Genomic DNA, 21531 nt, shown 5'->3' with positions numbered 1-21531 from the left:
GTGCTGCCTGTAGTTGTTTAGCCCGTAATGCACAATGCTGCCTGTAGTTGTTTAGCCCGTAATGCACGGTGCTGCCTGTAGTTGTTTAGCCCGTAATGCATGGTGCTGCCTGTAGTTGTTTAGCCCATAATGCATGGTGCTGCCTGTAGTTGTTTAGCCCGTAATGCATGGTGCTGCCTGTAGTTGTTTAGCCCGTAATGCACAGTGCTGCCTGTAGTTGTTTAGCGTGTAATGCATGGTGCTGCCTGTAGTTGTTTAGCCCGTAATGCATGGTGCTGCCTGTAGTTGTTTAGCCCGTAATGCATGGTGCTGCCTGTAGTTGTTTAGCCCGTAATGCACGGTGCTGCCTGTAGTTGTTTAGCCGTAATGCACAGTGCTGCCTGTAGTTGTTTAGCACATAATGCACGGTGCTGCCTGTAGTTGTTTAGCCCGTAATGCACAGTGCTGCCTGTCAGTAGCGTAGCCAGACTCGGTTCATTGGGTGTGCCACAGAAGGCCAGGGTGTGCCAGGGGGCGGACCATTTGGTGGCGGCCGCAAGGCCGCCACCAAAAAAAATGTGGGTCTTTTCAAACCAGATTTAGAGGAATATTTGTGTGTTGTTTGCTCCTTTTCGCACTCATTATTAGCAGGTAGAAGCAGTCAATTAAATAGTATTTTTTGGCAACATGTAAAACCACTTTGTTTAGTATCTCAAAAAAGTCTCACCTACTTTTTCCAATGAGTGTTCTAGTCGGGAAAGAACGCAAATTTGGTTGGCATGCAGGTTCGTCTACTGCAGAGAGATCTGTAGCGTCAGTGTCCTCTGGCTCTGCACAAACCTCCGGTGTGTTGTTGGCTGCGTTCCCCGCTGTTAACGTCATTGTTTCGGCTGCATCATCGTCTGTCTCTTCTCCACTGTACACCACCAATACAGGTGCGAGAACGGGTGCACTACAATCCGCACTTGTTGAGGGGGAGGGTGACGACGAGTCATCTTCTTCCTCGTCGTTTCTTGCCTTTGCCGAAAAAGCTTAAAAGCGAGCTTTGTTTCATGTCTTCTTGATTTGGCGCTGCTGCTGCTGCTGCTGCTGTGCGTGCCTGCATTTGTTTACTTTACGTGGACGACAGCTTAACTAGTTTCCCATGATGCTCCGGGGCACATAGGGCAGCGGACAGTTGGACACAGTGCATGACAGCATTGACATGTGTTTTGCAGACAAAACAAAACACTTTTTTTACCCCATTTTTTTGGGTGCGCCAGCGGCCTGTCTGGGTGGCATTTGCACACCCTAGCGCACCCGTGGCTACGCGCATGCTGCCTGTAGTTGTTTAGCACGTAATGCATGGTGCTGCCTGTAGTTGTTTAGCCCGTAATGCACAGTGCTGCCTGTAGTTGTTTAGCCCGTAATGCACAGTGCTGCCTGTAGTTGTTTAGCGTGTAATGCATGGTGCTGCCTGTAGTTGTTTAGCCCGTAATGCATGGTGCTGCCTGTAGTTGTTTAGCACGTAATGCATGGTGCTGCCTGTAGTTGTTTAGCCCGTAATGCACAGTGCTGCCTGTAGTTGTTTAGCACATAATGCACGGTGCTGCCTGTAGTTGTTTAGCCCGTAATGCACAGTGCTGCCTGTAGTTGTTTAGCACGTAATGCATGGTGCTGCCTGTAGCTGTTTAGCCCGTAATGCACAGTGCTGCCTGTAGTTGTTTAGCCCGGAATGCATGGTGCTGCCTGTAGTTGTTTAGCCCGTAATGCATGGTGCTGCCTGTAGTTGTTTAGCCCGTAATGCACAGTGCTGCCTGTAGTTGTTTAGCACGTAATGCATGGTGCTGCCTGTAGTTGTTTAGCCCGTAATGCATGGTGCTGCCTGTAGTTGTTTAGCCCGTAATGCATGGTGCTGCCTGTACAGTAGTTGTTTAGCCCGTAATGCATGGTGCTGCCTGTAGTTGTTTAGCCCGTAATGCACGGTGCTGCCTGTAGTTGTTTAGCCCGTAATGCACGGTGCTGCCTGTAGTTGTTTATCGCGTAATGCACGGTGCTGCCTGTAGTTGTTTAGCGCGTAATGCATGGTGCTGCCTGTAGTTGTTTAGCACGTAATGCATGGTGCTGCCTGTAGTTGTTTAGCCTGTAATGCATGGTGCTGCCTGTAGTTGTTTAGCCCGTAATGCACGGTGCTGCCTGTAGGTGGGTGGGATTGCGGGTGGATCGTTCCAAACAACACGCTCCTGGGATGGTTTGAAAACGTACAGAGAAACCAACCTCCCCAACAAGGTCTCAAAATAACTGCTCTAAACAAACTGGGTGTGTAAACGCCCTCCGTGTCTTCTGCTAGACCTTAGACCTCGCTCTCACCTTGAAGACGAACATCTCCCGCCTCAGTATGGCCAGCGTGTTGAAGCCCCCGTCGCAGATGTTGGGCTTAGCGTTGGGGTGAGATGGCCTGTCCCCCGGGGGCAGCCTCGGGGGGCGTGTCTGCCTGTCCGGCTTGCGGGGGTCTGAGGGGGGGTGGGAGCGAGGCGGGGGTGCCGTGGGCAAAGGCTTGGTGGGCTGGGGGAGCTTGTCGGGAGGCCCTGAAAGAGACAGGAGATGGAGGGAAAAACATGTTTGTTATTACTGTATTTGGATATTTGAAGCCGTCAGGTGAAGAAATATGGGACTTGAAATGTTCCAGGGAGGGAGGTCAGTTCACTAAACCCTGAAATGTTCCAGAGAGGGAGGTCAGTTCACTAAACCCTGAAATGTTCCAGAGAGGGAGGTCAGTTCACTAAACCCTGAAATGTTCCAGAGAGGGAGGTCAGTTCACTAAACCCTGAAATGTTCCAGAGAGGGAGGTCAGTTCACTAAACCCTGAAATGTTCCAGAGAGGGAGGTCAGTTCACTAAACCCTGAAATGTTCCAGGGAGAAAGGTCAGTTCACTAAACCCTGAAATGTTCCAGGGAGGGAGGTCAGTTCACTAAACCCTGAAATGTTCCAGAGAGGGAGGTCAGTTCACTAAACCCTGAAATGTTCCAGAGAGAAAGGTCAGTTCACTAAACCCTGAAATGTTCCAGAGAGAGAGGTCAGTTCACTAAACCCTGAAATGTTCCAGAGAGGGAGGTCAGTTCACTAAACCCTGAAATGTTCCAGAGAGGGAGGTCAGTTCACTAAACCCTGAAATGTTCCAGGGAGAAAGGTCAGTTCACTAAACCCTGAAATGTTCCAGAGAGAAAGGTCAGTTCACTAAACCCTGAAATGTTCCAGAGAGGGAGGTCAGTTCACTAAACCCTGAAATGTTCCAGGGAGAAAGGTCAGTTCACTAAACCCTGAAATGTTCCAGAGAGAAAGGTCAGTTCACTAAACCCTGAAATGTTCCAGAGAGAAAGGTCAGTTCACTAAACCCTGAAATGTTCCAGGGAGAAAGGTCAGTTCACTAAACCCTGAAATGTTCCAGGGAGGGAGGTCAGTTCACTAAACCCTGAAATGTTCCAGAGAGGGAGGTCAGTTCACTAAACCCTGAAATGTTCCAGAGAGAAAGGTCAGTTCACTAAACCCTGAAATGTTCCAGAGAGGGAGGTCAGTTCACTAAACCCTGAAATGTTCCAGAGAGGGAGGTCAGTTCACTAAACCCTGAAATGTTCCAGAGAGGGAGGTCAGTTCACTAAACCCTGAAATGTTCCAGAGAGGGAGGTCAGTTCACTAAACCCTGAAATGTTCCAGAGAGGGAGGTCAGTTCACTAAACCCTGAAATGTTCCAGAGAGGGAGGTCAGTTCACTAAACCCTGAAATGTTCCAGAGAGGGAGGTCAGTTCACTAAACCCTGAAATGTTCCAGGGAGGGAGGTCAGTTCACTAAACCCTGAAATGTTCCAGGGAGGGAGGTCAGTTCACTAAACCCTAAACTATGGCAAAGTCCCTTTAGCTAATACCATTTGCTGTCAACAACTTGTGACCCCACTTTTATTTACTTTGTTATGACTGATGACTGACAAGATATTTATCATCAGACTATCATCCTCAAATTAACATATAAATGTCTCCTTTTTGTATTGGATAGTGTCAGTCAGGACCACTTTAGTCAAAACGAGACTTTTATTGGCATTTGCAGAAGTGATATTTGGCGGCATGGCTCTGTTCTGGAGCTCTCTGCCCTTCAATCTGCTTACATGGAAAGCCTAAGGCAGGGAGAACAGCAGCAAAGACCCCCCAGGTACAGAACAGGGCAGCAACACTGACAACAGAAATTACATGTTTACGTCAGACAGCATGTAAGGAAGAGCTGGGGAGGAGGTGGGTTGCAAGCAGCTTGCAAAGGAACCAGCAATCGTAGGCGGACTGAAGCAGCTTTAAATAAGGTATTAGGGCTGCACAATTAATCGTATTTTCATCATCATCGCAATATGAACATGCGCAATAAACACATCGCAAAGACTGCCTGAAACGCAATGAATCACAAAAGTGATTTTACTTACACGGGTCATTCATTCCCAATCAGCAAGTGCTTGTTTTGTCTTTTGTTGTAAATCCAGCGTACACCTTTCCCTTGCAGCGGTGTGCTCCGCCCCTCCGCCAAAGCCCAAACGCGCTGTGTGTAGTTTCAGCTAGCTAGAGTCAGTGTGTAATGTGTATTACATTTCTTTATTCAGGCTATTCAATGTTTGGTGCCTATGTTAGCAGTGTTAAAGCAGAAAGACATAGGAACGGTATAGCTAATATGCATACTTCAATATTTGTTTATTTATCGCAAGTCATATCGTCATCGCAATATTGAACAATGTTATCGCACATCGCAGAATAGACCCTTTTCACTGGGGCCATTTTGTGTCGAAAAGGCAGAATAAACACAGGTGCAAACAAAACACTAATGAGGGTTTCCAAATTCCAATCATGGAAGTTTGAAACCCTCATTAGTGTTTTGCTTGCACCTGTGTTTACCCTGCCTTTTCGACACAAAATGGCCCCCGTGAGAAGGGTCTATTCCCTCATATCGTGCAGGCCTACCCTGTATGAGATTTGCATAGAAGGATATCGTCTGAGCCATCAGCTGATGTGGGCTGGCTTTGTGAGCTGAGCTTGACTTCGTGGCCTGCCAGAACTAATGCTATGCTGAATTTTGGGTTCTGTTTTAGCTTGATCTTTGCTCTCTATTACAATATAAATAACAAAACACATTATTGCCATTCCCTTGAAACCTGCTTAACAGATACTCAATGCAGATCACTTAATATTATACATCATCTAAAAGCACATGCATATACTGCCTTAGATTATGAATGTACAGTACATAACAATCCCAGTTAGAGGGATTAAAATGCAATTTAAAAACCCTAGTCCTCTGAGAAAAGATTAAAATTGTTCTGCATCTCAGGGATTCACAAGTACAGACACTTCTTACTTCAGCAGCTACAGACAAATCCCTTCATTGAGGCAAAAGTGTACAGCACAGCATACAGAATAACGACGTCAAACAGGAAAGAATTAGAGACCAATTGCAAAGTCTTGATTTCATGGACTCCTAAACGAATTGGCCCAAAGCCAAACGGGATGTAGTGAGATGACAAACGAGCTCTAACGTGGATGTGTAATTACAGTGAGAGGCTTCCACTTATTTAGGCTGTTACAATGCGTGGAAATGCACTGTGACAACCACACAATATTACCATGCCAAATGCAGCCAACAAGGCACCCGAGGTTCAGCGCAGACATTTTCAAGCCAGACAAAGAAGAGATGAAGGGAAACAGCAACAACACGAGGAAGACAAAGAAGACGTAAAACAAGATGTGATCCTTTATAGTTGTCTTATAAAAAATACTTATGAAGTAGAAAAATATGTTGAACAAAATCTACCCAAAACACAAAGATCTCTCTGTGCCCAGCTACGCTCAGGTACCTTGCCTCTTTCCATAGAGACAGGTAGGTTTAGCGGTGTACCTGAGGAACAGAGACTTTGCCTGTTCTGTGATCCAGAACAGATTGAAAATGAGATTCATTTTATGTTCTTCTAGTTTCAAGTTTTATTTGGATCCCCATTAGCTACAGCAAAGCTGCAACTATTCTTCCTGGGGTCCACGTATGATGAATTTAGTGCTTTTCGAGAAAATATTATGTTATGTTATGTTATGTTATGTTATATAATGATTATATATATGATTATATATATATATATATATATATATATATATATATAATGATTTATTTTATTTGGATGATTACAAAAAACTTGAATTATGTTTTAGAAAGGGAGCATTCCATACAGCCAATTTTATTTCTAAAGCCTGGGAAAAGAGAAAAAATATGCTGTATATTTGATTTGAGTTCTATAATGTATATAGTGTATATTTGTGCATATGTATCTAGTGTGTATATGTATATATATGCATACATACTGTATGTTTGTGTTGAATTGTTTACACACCATGGAAGATTGTTGTTTTTAGTGTCTTATAAGCCCATGCGGGCTGGGCACCCTGTGTGCATGACACTTGAATAAAATATCCATCTATCTATCTATCTATCTATCTATCTATCTATCTATCTATCTATCTATCTATCTATCTATCTATCTATCTATAGTTCAATGACACGACCAAGCACTACCAATTTTAGGGATTCAATTCCCGGGCGTCCGGGTAGATTTCCTGCCTACCAACACGAGGGTCGCAGGTTCGAGACCCCGTTTTACCTCCAGCTTGGTCAGGCGTCCATACAGGCACAATTGGCTGTGTCTGTGGGTGGGAAGCCGGATTAATTGTATGTGTCGTGGTCGCTGCTCTAGTGGCCTCCCTCGGGGCGCCTGTTCAGGGGGAGGGGGAGGTGGGGAATAGCGTGATCCTCCCACGCGTTATGTCCTGCCGGTGAAAATCCTCGCTGTCAGGTGAAAAGAAGCGGCTGGCGACTGCACATGTATCGGAGGAAGCATGTGCTACTCTACAACTCTCCCCAGATCGGCAGATAGGGTGGAGCAATGACTGGGGCAGCAGAGGGAACAATTTAAAAGTATTTAATGATAAAAAATATTATAAACAGGCAACATTCTTGTACATGGAAGCCTAGACATGGCTTGGTGTCATTTAACATGAATGAATCACATGAGAGAAAGAGAACGGGGGAGACACATGTAGAGAGAGGTAGAGTGAGGGCAAGTGAGTGGGCTGTGCGTATGAATGATGCATGAATAACACACTGTGTAAGCGTGAACATGAGGAGATGAGTTGCCTTGTGCTGATTGGGGCCACCAGATGCAGAGAAGAGATGATTACAATACCCCACAGTCAGCAGGAGATCAATGAGTTATGGTGGCATTTATAAATAACGACCTGGAGGGCTACAGTACTGTAAACTATCGCAAATTAATGAATGGTGAAATCACTGAATGAGTGATTTCAAAATAAGCTGCTGAAAGGACTGAAACGAGTATTAAGGAATTTAATGAAGAAATGAAGGAGCGACCAGCCTCCTGACTAACGTATAAACAATAAAATGATTACATGAATAAATAAGCAATCAAATAAACACATGGGGAAAGATAAACCACCACAAAGATGATCATAGGAATAAGAGGGATAGTTAGTCGGCTAGTCATGCCTCCCAGTCCAAACCTGATCAGCAGATTTAGACCAAGAGATTCCATTCATCGACTAAATCAAATCTCATGAAACACACCGCAGATGAGTGGAGCCAGAGCATCCTGTCATTATGTAATCATCACAGGCAGCTGGACACATGACCAGACATGCAAAAGGTTTTATAGCTTCTTGTTTAGGCGACTTTAGTCTCGCTGGCCAGCCTCCCCTCCCTTCCGTGAGAGGAGTCTGGCTGCATGGAAACAGGCTGCTGGCATAAGCCCTCCCCTGCTCTACAGCTGCTCTCCCATTGGAGGCATCCATTTCAGACGCTGACGGATTTCCGCTCCCCGCTTAAGAAGCTCTGTCATTGGTTCAGACCATGTCAATCAGAGTGGCTTCCGCTCCCTCCTCCCTGTGTGTCGCTGTAAATAGTGCCCTGCCGCCGCAGTGAAAACAACAACGCTAACTAGCTAGCAAGCTAATGGCAGAAATGTACACGCTAGCTCGTTGCTACACGCTGAAAATGGAAAAGTTGGATTGTTGGAAACTATTTTCCAAGGGCATTCACTCACATCAGCAACTTCAACTCCCTCTATTCCTGCCCCAGTCCAAGTCACTCACATCAGCAACTTCAACTCACTCTATTCCTGCTCCAGTCCAAGTCACTCACATCAGCAACTTCAACTCCTTCTATTCCTGCTCCAGTCCAAGTCACTCACATCAGCAACTTCAACTCCCTCTATTCCTGCTCCAGTCCAAGTCACTCACATCAGCAACTTCAACTCCCTCTATTCCTGCTCCAGTCCAAGTCACTCACATCATCAACTTCAACTCCTTCTATTCCTGCTCCAGTCCAAGTCACTCACATCAGCAACTTCAACTCCTTCTATTCCTGCTCCAGTCCAAGTCACTCACATCAGCAACTTCAACTCCTTCTATTCCTGCTCCAGTCCAAGTCACTCACATCATCAACTTCAACTCCTTCTATTCCTGCTCCAGTCCAAGTCACTCACATCATCAACTTCAACTCCTTCTATTCCTGCTCCAGTCCAAGTCACTCACATCAGCAACTTCAACTCACTCTATTCCTGCTCCAGTCCAAGTCACTCACATCAGCAACTTCAACTCACTCTATTCCTGCTCCAGTCCAAGTCACTCACATCATCAACTTCAACTCCTTCTATTCCTGCTCCAGTCCAAGTCACTCACATCAGCAACTTCAACTCCTTCTATTCCTGCTCCAGTCCAAGTCACTCACATCAGCAACTTCAACTCCTTCTATTCCTGCTCCAGTCCAAGTCACTCACATCAGCAACTTCAACTCCTTCTATTCCTGCTCCAGTCCAAGTCACTCACATCAGCAACTTCAACTCACTCTATTCTATATTCTCAAATACACTACTGCCGCATGCGCTGGGACGCGTCATCAGTGATGTTATCTGGGGTCGTAAGGTGTTTCGGGTCTGTCAACATCATACACCCTCGCCCAGTAGACCCAGCCGAGGCCAATTAAGACCCCGACTCGCGTCCCAGAAGCCGCTCACGGATCAGCCTTACTACTCTGTCTGCAACGTTGCCCGCGGGAGGGGTAAGCGAGAACGCCCAATCCGCTGCAATAGAGCTAGTGCTACGGCGCAGTATTGGCCCTTCGGTGCATGGAGGATCTAGGCTCTGTGGGTTACTCCCGGCCGTGCTCCTCCTTCGCCTCACCAGACCCTCCCGTGGCAAAGGCAATCCAGAGGCTGAGAGGATGCCTCAAGGACGCCTCAAGAGGGCCTGTGCGCTGCACGTCATTTACCTGCGTCGAGCACCTCGCTCTAGCCTGAAGGACCCCAGGCCGCGCCGATCTTTGCGCAGATTTTCAGGAGGCTAATCCGTAGCGTTTGTGGATTTCTCCCTCACGAGAGAGCCAAGATGGGGTGCTAATCCCATCCCGTACCGGTTGCCGTCTCTCCGGCTGTCAACTGTCTCTCCAGCTCGTCACCAAACTATACTTGGTTGTCACCTAGTCTTTCCTAAGTGTCACTGGCCAGAGGCAAGCCAGGATTCTATATTCTCAAATACACTACTGCCGCATGCGCTGGGACGCGTCATCAGTGATGTTATCTGGGGTCGTAAGGTGTTTCGGGTCTGTCAACATCATACACCCTCGCCCAGTAGACCCAGCTGAGGCCAATTAAGACCCCGACTCGCGTCCCAGAAGCCGCTCACGGATCAGCCTTACTACTCTGTCTGCAACGTTGCCTGCGGGAGGGGTAAGCGAGAACGCCCAATCCGCTGCAATAGAGCTAGTGCTACGCCGCAGTATTGGCCCTTCGGTGCATGGAGGATCTAGGCTCTGTGGGTTACTCCCGGCCGTGCTCCTCCTTCGCCTCACCAGACCCTCCCGTGGCAAAGGCAATTCCTGCTCCAGTCCAAGTCACTCACATCAGCAACTTCAACTCACTCTATTCCTGCTCCAGTCCAAGTCACTCACATCAACAACTTCAACTCCTTCTATTCCTGCTCCAGTCCAAGTCACTCACATCAACAACTTCAACTCCTTCTATTCCTGCTCCAGTCCAAGTCACTCACATCAACAACTTCAACTCCTTCTATTCCTGCTCCAGTCCAAGTCACTCACATCAACAACTTCAACTCCTTCTATTCCTGCCCCAGTCCAAGTCACTCACATCAACAACTTCAACTCCTTCTATTCCTGCTCCAGTCCAAGTCACTCACATCAGCAACTTCAACTCCTTCTATTCCTGCCCCAGTCCAAGTCACTCACATCATCAACTTCAACTCCTTCTATTCCTGCTCCAGTCCAAGTCACTCACATCAGCAACTTCAACTCCTTCTATTCCTGCTCCAGTCCAAGTCACTCACATCATCAACTTCAACTCCTTCTATTCCTGCTCCAGTCCAAGCCACTCACATCATCAACTTCAACTCCCTCTATTCCTGCTCCAGTCCAAGTCATTCACATCATCAACTTCAACTCCTTCTATTCCTGCTCCAGTCCAAGTCACTCACATCAGCAACTTCAACTCCTTCTATTCCTGCTCCAGTCCAAGTCACTCACATCAGCAACTTCAACTCCTTCTATTCCTGCCCCAGTCCAAGTCACTCACATCATCAACTTCAACTCCTTCTATTCCTGCTCCAGTCCAAGTCACTCACATCAGCAACTTCAACTCCTTCTATTCCTGCTCCAGTCCAAGTCACTCACATCAGCAACTTCAACTCCTTCTATTCCTGCTCCAGTCCAAGTCACTCACATCAGCAACTTTTCAGGATGCAGTTAGGATTTTAACTAGGCTAAATGAAAAGACCATTTATCACCCATTGCAGTTACCCCGTTAGATTCTGACTGTTCCTAGGTCTAGACTTAAAACTAAAGGTCCTTCAATCCACATCTAGATTTAAGACCAAAGACGACTTTGCTGAATTTCCCACCTTCCTGTAAAGCATTTAGTGAACTCTGCTTTATACTGTAAGTGCTATATAAAATAATCCATTTCTTATTTCTGATTCATTAGGAAATTATAAAGAAAGAGTCCCGCACACCGTCCAAACTTGCAATTGTAGAGTTTATTCCGTGACGTTTCGGTCACCGACCTTTTTCAAACAAAAATTTTTGTTTGATTTTGTTTGAAAAAGGTCGGTGACCGAAACGTCACGGAATAAACTCTACAATTGCAAGTTTGGACGGTGTGCGGGACTCTTTCTTTATAATTGATGGACATTTCTGTCCCTGTCCGACGCACCTGCCCGAAAAAGAGATGTGCGGAGCTCTCTTTCTAACATTAGGAAATTACCCATTTGGTACACCAACATGTTGTGTCCCGTTTCAGAGGGATGACTTTCAGTGTAATGATTTTGATTGAATTTGATTTGAATAACTTTGACATACAAACTTAACTTTCACACTCATACTGTACATACTTAATGTAGTGAATGTGCAGCCATATGCAACTGCCACATGCCACAAAACAAATGAGGAGTCAAATTGTCTAACTGCAGAAAGTAGGCTATGATCTACACAAGCCTTGGCCTGATTTTCTTCTGACCGAAATAGGGAAGGAAGTCATCAAAGCTCAGTGAGAAAAGCATTTAGTTTCCCATGGGGGATTTAAAAATGTATATTACAAACTACACAACAGTCATTCCACTTCCATATAAAAGCAGAGCAGTCTTGCTTTATTAATTGCAATTACTTGTGGGCTGCTAAGGACAAAACTGAATTTGCATTTTTTTTTAGGACAATGAACTTTATAATTTACGAGCTTACTGTTCAAATCTATGTTCTGCTAAAGTTGTGAATCATTCATGGGAAATCATGTTATGTTTGTTCAAGGTAAAATAAGTGATGTATTTTCTCAGACATGAATGCCCAACTGAGTACCCAACTATGACCTCAATACTACGCATGCACACACGAAAAATCAAAGACCTTTGAGAACAGAGTTGATATCTGCATTCTACATCTCCCTCCCATTTCCACTTCCTACCCCCCCAAACATAAATATATGTACTTTCTACTCCTTACATTTTCAAAACAGACTAGTTACTTCCATTTTAAGGCATGACAGACAACAACATAACATTTGTCTGTCTGTCTCCCTGGTCTCACGCTCTCCCAGCATTATGTGCACCTTTTTTGTGGAAAAACCATATCACACACATAATGATTAATCAAAGTATGAAATAAATAACCCTAACCCTAACCCTAACCCTCCAGAATAAAATGTTGGAATTGTAATGTACAATCTCAACATAAATTTGAAACAAAACATCTGCATTTGACCTTTCTGCAAACTAAAATGGTGGTTAATTTGAAAAGCTGCATTTCAAACATTAAACACAAATGAAACAACTTTGGGTGTGTTTAGGCAAGTAAAACAACTTGGTTAAGGTTAGGATTATGATTTGGCTTACACTAAATAACAACAAGCGTGGATTCGCAAAAGCTGCGACCACATACCGGTATGTGAATTTCCAAAAATGCAGAATGGTAGGGGCAGCCCCCCCTACTCTGCCTCTGCCATCCTGCATTTGGAAATTACCACCAGCCCCGCTTAGCCAATTGGCATGAAGACACATACACACACACACACACACACACACACACACACACACACACACACACACACACACACACACACACACACACACACACACACACACACACACACACACACACACACACACACACACACGCACACACACACACACACCAGCCTGGTCGCTAGAATAAAATGTCGGCATTGTAGTTTTCTCCAATCCACGGATTTGTAGAATATCAACATTTCTGAAGTGAAAATATGTTGCATATTACATTTCTATATACGTGTCTATCAACGTTATAGAGTCTGCTATTGAAATATGTTGCATAGAGAGCCACAGGAATGAGTCTATGGGATTTAACATGGGGGTTTCACTTAAATGCATAAAATGAGGTCTGTGGTTAACAAAAATTTATGGGAACGTGAATTTGGGTTCAGCATGATACTCTTCACAAATGTGAATAACTTTTATGACTTTTGGAACGTAAAAGAGTTTTTTTTTTAAATGCGATTTTTCTATCAACTTTATTTCTATAAACGGTACCGGTGAACCCGTACTTTTTATAATTTAAAGTGGATTTAAAGCTTTTTTTTAATAGGATTTCAAATGATACACTCAGGTGTGTGACAATCAGTGGGACTTTACCTTTACCTTATGTGTTATCCCCTATAATTTTAGTGAAGGTGCTTGCATCGCTGGTTTCGGCGCACCGGAGGGCAGATATTTCACAGCAGCTCAGGCATGGCACCTAAATGAGGTACCTAAATCATAGTGGTACCGGGTTTCAGTACTTAACCCTAATCGGTCGGTCAGTCCACAAAAAGTTCACGACCCTTTAGCAGACACAGTTTTTGCCCTAGGAGGCTGAAATTTTGCATGGAGGTCAAGTGTATGTGTGTGTGTGTCTGTGTGTGTGTATCTGCATATGTGTGTGTGTGTGTGTGTGTGTGAGAGAGAGAGATATCTCAGCAGTGTGAGTGGTTTACAGCCTCGACGGCTCATCCAGGGACAGTTTTGTCACATCCCACAAGTTGTCCCTAACGCAGACATCAAACGGAGGTGGAGAACATTCAGCTAATCAGTCACAACATGATGGCTTATTCAGTGTGTTGCAGAATGTGAAGTTGATGTTTCTGCCCAGAACAGAGGCTCATTACAGTCAAACATATTGGAACACTTTGGTACTGACTCACACATTCAGAGACTGGGTGCTAAATCATGCATACGTAGTGCCAGACAAAACCATCACTGTATTATTGATGAGTCCTGCTTAGTCTACGGGGGACAGGGTGGGGGCTGAGATATATCAGCAATATAGTGAAACAACAGCGCAACAAGAAACATCATTAAAAGCACATCACTGAAAGCACATCTGTAGAAATTAGTCTTGAGTAGTTCTTCCTAAAATCAACACATATTGACAATGGGTGCTCTGATGGTGAAGGCCCAGTCTTCTTCAGGGGTCTTAATATAATTCTTGAGACCCCTATTTAAAATAGTACTCCAATTATGAGAAACGATGAGATGCCTGGCTTATTCCTTAAGCGGCCTACAGACTGTAAGATTTTAGCAATCTTATAAGTTTATTGCAGGCCACACTGTGAGACGTGGGTCTAATAAACTTGGGTACGGCATCAGGTTTGATGTGTGCAGACTGTCCGATTACGACGCACGTCTCTCCATCAATAGCCTACCTCTCAATCAGCAGTCAATACACACAAGAATCAAACGTCAGTAGCGTTCGCCGCAGCTACACACCAATCAATAGGAGTTTGGGAACTCACAATCTCTATTTCAACTCCACAGTTGTCTGGTAGAAATGTCAACAATGAACTGACAAAGCTTAGCAAGAATGGAGCCTTTGCAAAGTGGAATTTATGTCTGGAAAAACATCCAAAAAAGAGGAGGAGGAGGAGAATATGGACGCGCTCGTGGCCAATTTTGCGAGAGAGGTAATGTCAACTATTTAGCAGCATTTCTATTGGTTGTTGATCAGACGTCGTCGTAGCTGTCACCCTACATTTCTGACACTGTCAGAATTGATCCTAGGCTATCTTTGGTGGCAAGACTTTGACAACGACCGTCTTTGAACCTATCTTACTGCACGACGCAGGACCACCGTTATGAAGCCAAGACCAATGATATCTCCACGTTTTTCTCACGTTGCTCGTCTTTCGTCTGGAACAGCCCAAAATCGCACAGTCTGTCAGAGGCTTAAGTCAAAAGGATTACTATGGCATGTAAACATCTTACCCCATCACATTTCTAGGGTTAAGTTCATTTCCAGCAGAAACTACAAATCCATAATTCATCATGGTGAAATGTATTATTGCTTGTAACATCAGGTTATATGTCAGGAAGGTTGCACAGATTATTTATAGTCTAATGATTTCTATCCTTGAGGAGAAGGAGGGATGTCATCAGACTTTGGCCAATAGCCAAGTTGCAAACTAGAGGAGAGCTTACCGTAAATCTTCTGGATGCCCAGCAGGTCGTCTAGGGGCAGTTTAAAGTTGTCTGTGTCCATGTACTGGTAGAAAGGAGCCATGATAGCCGTGGGGTCGTTGGAGTGTTCCAGGCCCAGTGCGTGACCCAGCTCATGAACTGCCACCAGGAACAAATCGTTACCTAGAAACAAGAGAGAGAGGAGGGTTGTCAATGCTGTGCTTAGCAGTGGAACTTTCCCTTGCAAAGTGCCACGGACCCCTGGGGGTCCCCGGACCCCCATTTGAGAACCAATGCGTTAGAGGCTGCCAATCTGCTCTGCGATAGTCTTGCTTGTTGCAATATAAATAGTAATGTCTCAAAATGATTGTGCTTGAATGTGATTTATTAATGTTAAAATACTAAATATCCTAACAGGCTAACAAGCATAAAAACATACAGAAAATCCTCAATGAAGCCTCAGGTCATTTTGCAGGTCCTCACTTCTAGATTAGCCTAGGTTAGGGCTAGAATTTGAGTTTGGGGTTAAGACCAAAATTAGGATTAGGTAGGCTTTGGTTAGGGTACATTTGAGGTTAGTTTGGGGTTAGAGAATCGATGTGGACAGTGGAGCGTCCTCACAAGTAGTAAAAGCTGTGTGTGCATGTGTGTGTACGAGCATACGTAATCCAGTATTTATGCACCTAATGAGTGGATTATCTAGCAAGAGCACAGCCACTGATGGGAGCCATTACACTTTACATTACATTACATTACACATTACACACTCCTATGCATGTAACTGTTGGGACTGCTGTGTCTTTTTACTCGTGTCCTTTTTAACCTGCGCTATAGCTTTGCTCTGTGTGTTTTTACAGTTTACTTCGATTTCTATTTTTATTCCTTTAGGAAGCCTGTTGCATCACCTTGGCCGGGGACTACGGGTGGAAACTAGCCTTTTGGCTAAACCTGGTGTATTTACATTGAATTGTTGATTAATATGCTCTGTCCCCTTTTTCAATAAACTGAACTGAACTGAACTGAAATTACATTACATTACACTTTACATTACATTACATTACATTACATTACACATTACATTACATTACACATGCCATTACATTACATTACACATTACATTACATTACATTACACATTACATTAGCACTGATGGGAGCCATTACACAGACACACATGCACACGCCCCCTCAGAGAGCATGGAAAACGCTGCGCTCTGTAATTAGCCGTGGTAAGCCCATGACTATGCTGGGCTGACCTTTTGACTGAGAAACCCTGTGTGGCCAACAGCCATGCCCCGCAGCAACCAACCCAATCCCAACCATCTTTAATCCGCATGCAGGATTTGGGAGTGGAAGCTGCCACTCCCAAGCATGTCCTCATCCAAGCATCTCAATCTACGTCACTTGCAACCATCTTTGAAAAAACAAAAACAGAACCATATTCCACAGGCCAACCACGTCTCATTTGTTTTCCCAACATGCCGAATCTAACCCGCAAAGAAACTCCCAACCACAGAGAAAATCACAGGGATTGAATTAGGGTTACAGCGATATACCAGGCCTACAGTATATTGGCTTTCTATTAAAAACTGGATATCTGCCAGACACTCAATGTCATCCACCTCCTACATGATGGAAACATACGATGCAGTTTGTTTGTATAGTTCTCTTGTATAGTTGCATAACATATTATCGATAGACTGGTTGTCTATGGGAAGCTATTAACCCCAAATTCTTTGAATGGGACGGTTTGATTAGATTCTACACGTCTGTTCTATTATTCTTATTCTTATTGATTTCAAGAACGGTTCTAGAAGAATAAAAACAGTCGAGAAACACTGGCTACTTGTTATTTTTTGGAATTGGTTGGCATGAAAATTGTCCAATTCAAAAACATTAAATACTGACACAAAATATCAGGTATTGGCATCCTCAATCCAAAAATTACTCAGATTTGTATCTGGCTTTTCAAAAACTCATGTTGGTCAAACATAGACACAGTAAGATCCCAGGAACCCCAAAATACACAACAGAAGACTACATTTAGCCCTCTACCCCACTCTGCCAAGGGTATCTCTGCGACGGCCGCCCCCTCTGCCACCTCTCTTCAGTTTTACCTCTCTCGCTTTCTGATCACGCCCAGAGCCTTGACAGGAATGAAAAAGAGCATCACTTATTCATCGTGGTTCCCGCTAAATTGATGCACTTATCTGCTGCAAATCTGTCACCTGAAGGCGTTTGGCTGATCCAGGGTGCTTCTAAACAAGTACAGTACACTGATGGAGAATTTACAGACTGGACTACGACCCAAAATGGCCTCATTGGAACCCAGTGAAGAATATTCAACTGTATAAATGTCAATGGCACACTTCAAGTCCTCCACTGCCTGGGTATGAAGCGACACGCATTATTATCCCGGGGTTTAAATGAAAATGCTCTACAGCTCAGTCAAATCCTCCCAATGAAAATAGATGGCTTGTAAAAGTAGGAGAAATGCTAGAAATTGAGCAAGCTTGTAAATACTGAATGAATTGCCGGAGATAAAGATTACAGTGACTAAAGTTTGAGAAAGGAAGAGAAGACGAAGGAGTTCAGTGGTTTTTTGGAAAGGGGGGCATGCTGCTATGCAAATAAAAACCCTTCTCTAGTCTATCTCTCATCATGATGGCATTGGAAGCAGAGGACAGGTTGAAGGTGCAATGTGTCAAATCTTTAAACATCAACGTATCATTATCAAATTAACTGTAATATCTTGTTGTAGGCTAATTACAGTGAACAAATCTGAGGTCATGGTGGGGATGAGTGAGTGGTAGCTTCTATCTCACACAGGTAGTACTGAAAGGACAGCGCTCTCTTCTTGTTTTGTAAAGCGGTGATTCTCAACCTTTTTCTTTTACCCCTATTATCATTAGTTCACATTATGGCAACGGAGCCCCATTTTTTCCTCTTTGACCCAAATCTGAGAATATTTTATTGTTAGATATGATCTTGTAGGTAGAGAGACAGCAGTCAAACTATGATCAAAACAGTCATTCTTCTACATTCTCTCTTCACCCTTATAATAAGGGTGAAGTTGACCAATTTATCAATTTGCTGGGGACTAGAGTTGCCACGGTGTGGAAATTTCCCCACCGGTTAATAAACACATGACAACACCAGTGTTACCGGTGATACCGTATAAATAAAGGTAAAAACAAAAACAAACAAAAAACAAGTCCTCACTCAGTCAGTCAGCCCCTCCCCGCTGCTGTGTAGCGTTAGCTTGGACGCTCACAACACTGGCTGTCTGGCTGCCTCACAATACACACTCATCCATGGCTAAATCTGACTCGAGACAACTTTTCAGACCCTCCTGGAGACAATCCTCAAAAGAGACTAATGTTAGCGACCAATCTGGAGACTTTTTCTGACATGGGATTAATATTGCCAGCAAGTAGCAGTAAGCCAGGCAATGACAATAGCTTTTACCACAGCTAAAACATCGATGCTAGCAGACTTTTAGCTGTGGTGAAAGAACATTTCCAGAGATGGCAGGGACAACAAAAGACCCACAGGATTAGCAAAGGGTCTTACCTACATGTGTATGAGGGTGGATTGAGTTCATATTTCATAACATGTATAAGTACTGTAACATTACTCGCTTGTCTAACCAGAGAGACAGGCCTATGATGAACAGCACAGCCACACTCAGGCAGTCCCGAATAGGGAGCACTTGTAATTGACACCGGCGCACGCTGAAAATGGCACAAGCGGGCAGAGTTTTTTCTTTACTTCCTTCCTCTGAAAAAAATAATTGTGTTGCCAGTGGGCAAGTTATGTAATCGGTGTATGCCCCACCACCCTGTAACACCCGTAACACCGACTAGGACCAGGACCCCTGACCCCACGTTGACAACCACTGCTGTAAATACAAGTTTTATTTACAATTTACAGCCATGACTTTCATCCCACCTACTATTGTTCTATTAGAAAGACTCTGGCTATGAAGTCTCTGTCTTACTTCTATCTCTGTTTTACTTCTATTCCTCCAACTTGAGTCAGTTTTCCTGCCTGTTGGGCCATTTGAGGACAGCAGTGTCACGTTTGTTTTGCTTCCTTACGTTAGGCTTGCCAGGGAAGACAGGGCCACAAACAAAGCCAAAGCAAGTTCCTACTGCTTGGCTAATTATCGGCTGGAAGGTATACAGCCTACACACCAGAGATGGAAGGTATACAGCCTACACACCAGAGATGGGAGGTATACAGCCTACACACCAGAGATAGAAGGTATACAGCCTACACACCAGAGATGGAAGGTATACAGCCTACACACCAGAGATAGAAGGTATACAGCCTACACACCAGAGATAGAAGGTATACAGCCTACACACCAGAGATAGAAGGTATACAGCCTACACACCAGAGATAGAAGGTATACAGCCTACACACCAGAGATAGAAGGTATACAGCCTACACACCAGAGATAGAAGGTATACAGCCTACACACCAGAGATAGAAGGTATACAGCCTACACACCAGAGATAGAAGGTATACAGCCTACACACCAGAGATGGAAGGTATACAGCCTACACACCAGAGATAGAAGGTATACAGCCTACACACCAGAGATGGAAGGTATACAGCCTACACACCAGAGATGGAAGGTATACAGCCTACACACCAGAGATGGAAGGTATCCACCTTATTTTTGGCGGCCATTTTGCCTTACGTTAAGTATGGGTTCTATTTCCGGTGTAACCAATTTAGATAACCCCCCAGCCCCTGACAAAAAAAACGTCTATGAGGATTTTACCCTTTTACAGCAGAGCCATTCTGCTCTACAGCCGTGTCGTTCGGGTGCTGGGATAACGTAATGCATTGTGGGTAGTCGGCTACTAACTGTGGCTAATGTTAGCGGCTAGCTAGCTATGTTACATGGCAGTAAAACGCCACCAAATTGATTTAACTTTTAACCATTTCGAGTAACACACATTTCGAGTTTCCATACGGACCTCCAGCGTTGGTTAGTTGTTTATAACGTGACTATATTTATAACTTTTATAACGGACTCCAGCTTCCGGTTTATAATTCGGGTCTGCAGCCAGAGTATAACAAAGGAAATGGCAAGCGGCAACAATGAGTCACGTTAAACCGGACCTTGTACCCACGATTCTTTTTTACAGTGGGGCATTCAAAAATAAGGTGGATACAGCCTACACACCAGAGATGGAAGGTATACAGCCTACACACCAGAGATGGAAGGTATACATACATCCTACACACCAGAGATGGAAGGTATACATACAGCCTACACACCAGAGATGGAAGGTATACATACAGCACACACCAGAGATAGAAGGTATACATACAGCCTACACACCAGAGATGGAAGGTATACAGCCTACACACCAGAGATGGCAGAGTATGGTCACTGCTCCACTGACCCTCGGCCATGTTCTTGATTAAGCCTCAGGATCGACTGATGTATAAAGGACTTTCTTAGTCTGACCTTCTTGAAAGTTGCAATTAGGTATCTCCTGCCAGAGGGCAGGAGTTCATATTCTTCATGTAACACATGATTAGTGTTTGAGGCAATATTTCTAGCTAACCTCAATACACTGTTGACATATGTAGACTCATATAGACTATGCAGTGGTTTACCTACAATTTTTGAACAAATATTCATCTGTCTAAGTAGTTGTGATTTTAAGGTAACAGACAGGCATCCATACCAGGTGGTACTGCAGTACTGTACGGCAAGGCAAGGCAGCTGAAAAACGGAGGAAAATGATAAGGCAGGGGACTGTTTGTTCCTATCCTGTAAGATGGCAGATAAAGACAGAGTGCCTGTGGAGTCACAAAGATGGAGACGATGAATCACACGATCCGAACCTTTGACTTTGATGCTACGACTGCAGAATCCATCTGAACCATCCATTCAGGTGATGAAACACATTACAATACCACAGGGCCTGTACGCCTACCCACACAGCGACACTAAGGCCATGTTCACATTACATAAGCTGCTTTCACACATGTTTGGAATTCAGGAGTTATCTAGAGGCCATACGGATGGCTGTCATATGTGAATGTCTGCATGCGGCTCATGCGCGCTCCCGCGGAGCCTCGTCCTAGACGGAGGGAAGCGTACCCCCAGCCGTAGTCGCAGAAGCGTATTGTCCCCCCCCCCCCCCCCCCTCCAGAGCTCCGTGAGCTCGTGAGTGCATGAGGACAGAGACGATCGTGACAGATTATTATTATATAAATAGTCGATGTGAATGAGCAGCAAAAAACACATGCCATTTGGTTTTCAAATGAAGCTCAAAACTGCTCCGTGTGCGACAGCCAACATGTTGCGGATTGCTGGATTGAAAGGCTCATGGCTCTGATCTGATTTCATGTCTGCTTCGCACAGCACACACATTTAATAAGCATTTTTGGACGCGAGGGTCGTCCCGCTTCCCAGTATTGGACATCGCTAGGTAGGGTATCTGGATCTGGTTGCGTTCATGTCTTTGATTTAACGTTTACACAGCGTTCG

The 21531-nt window shown here is 44.6% G+C and overlaps 1 protein-coding gene across 1 annotated transcript in view; it reads right to left on the bottom strand.

Annotated features, from left to right (window-relative positions):
• mmp16a (matrix metallopeptidase 16a (membrane-inserted)) overlaps window positions 1-21531 on the bottom strand; it is a gene marked incomplete at its 5' end in the record, with an annotated part of 212252 nt that overhangs the window by 59682 nt on the left and 131039 nt on the right. Inside the window, 2 exons of the mRNA XM_083655479.1 lie at window positions 2329-2546; window positions 15034-15195. Coding sequence (XP_083511605.1) covers window positions 2329-2546; window positions 15034-15195 — 380 coding nt within the window. The remainder of the gene's footprint in view (window positions 1-2328; window positions 2547-15033; window positions 15196-21531) is intronic.

Source organism: Poromitra crassiceps (genome assembly GCF_964638095.1).
Source record: "Poromitra crassiceps genome assembly, chromosome: 2".
Lineage (NCBI taxonomy): Eukaryota > Metazoa > Chordata > Actinopteri > Beryciformes > Melamphaidae > Poromitra > Poromitra crassiceps.
The sequence above is the reverse complement of the archived record's forward strand: the minus strand, read 5'-3'. Positions and strand labels throughout refer to the sequence as shown.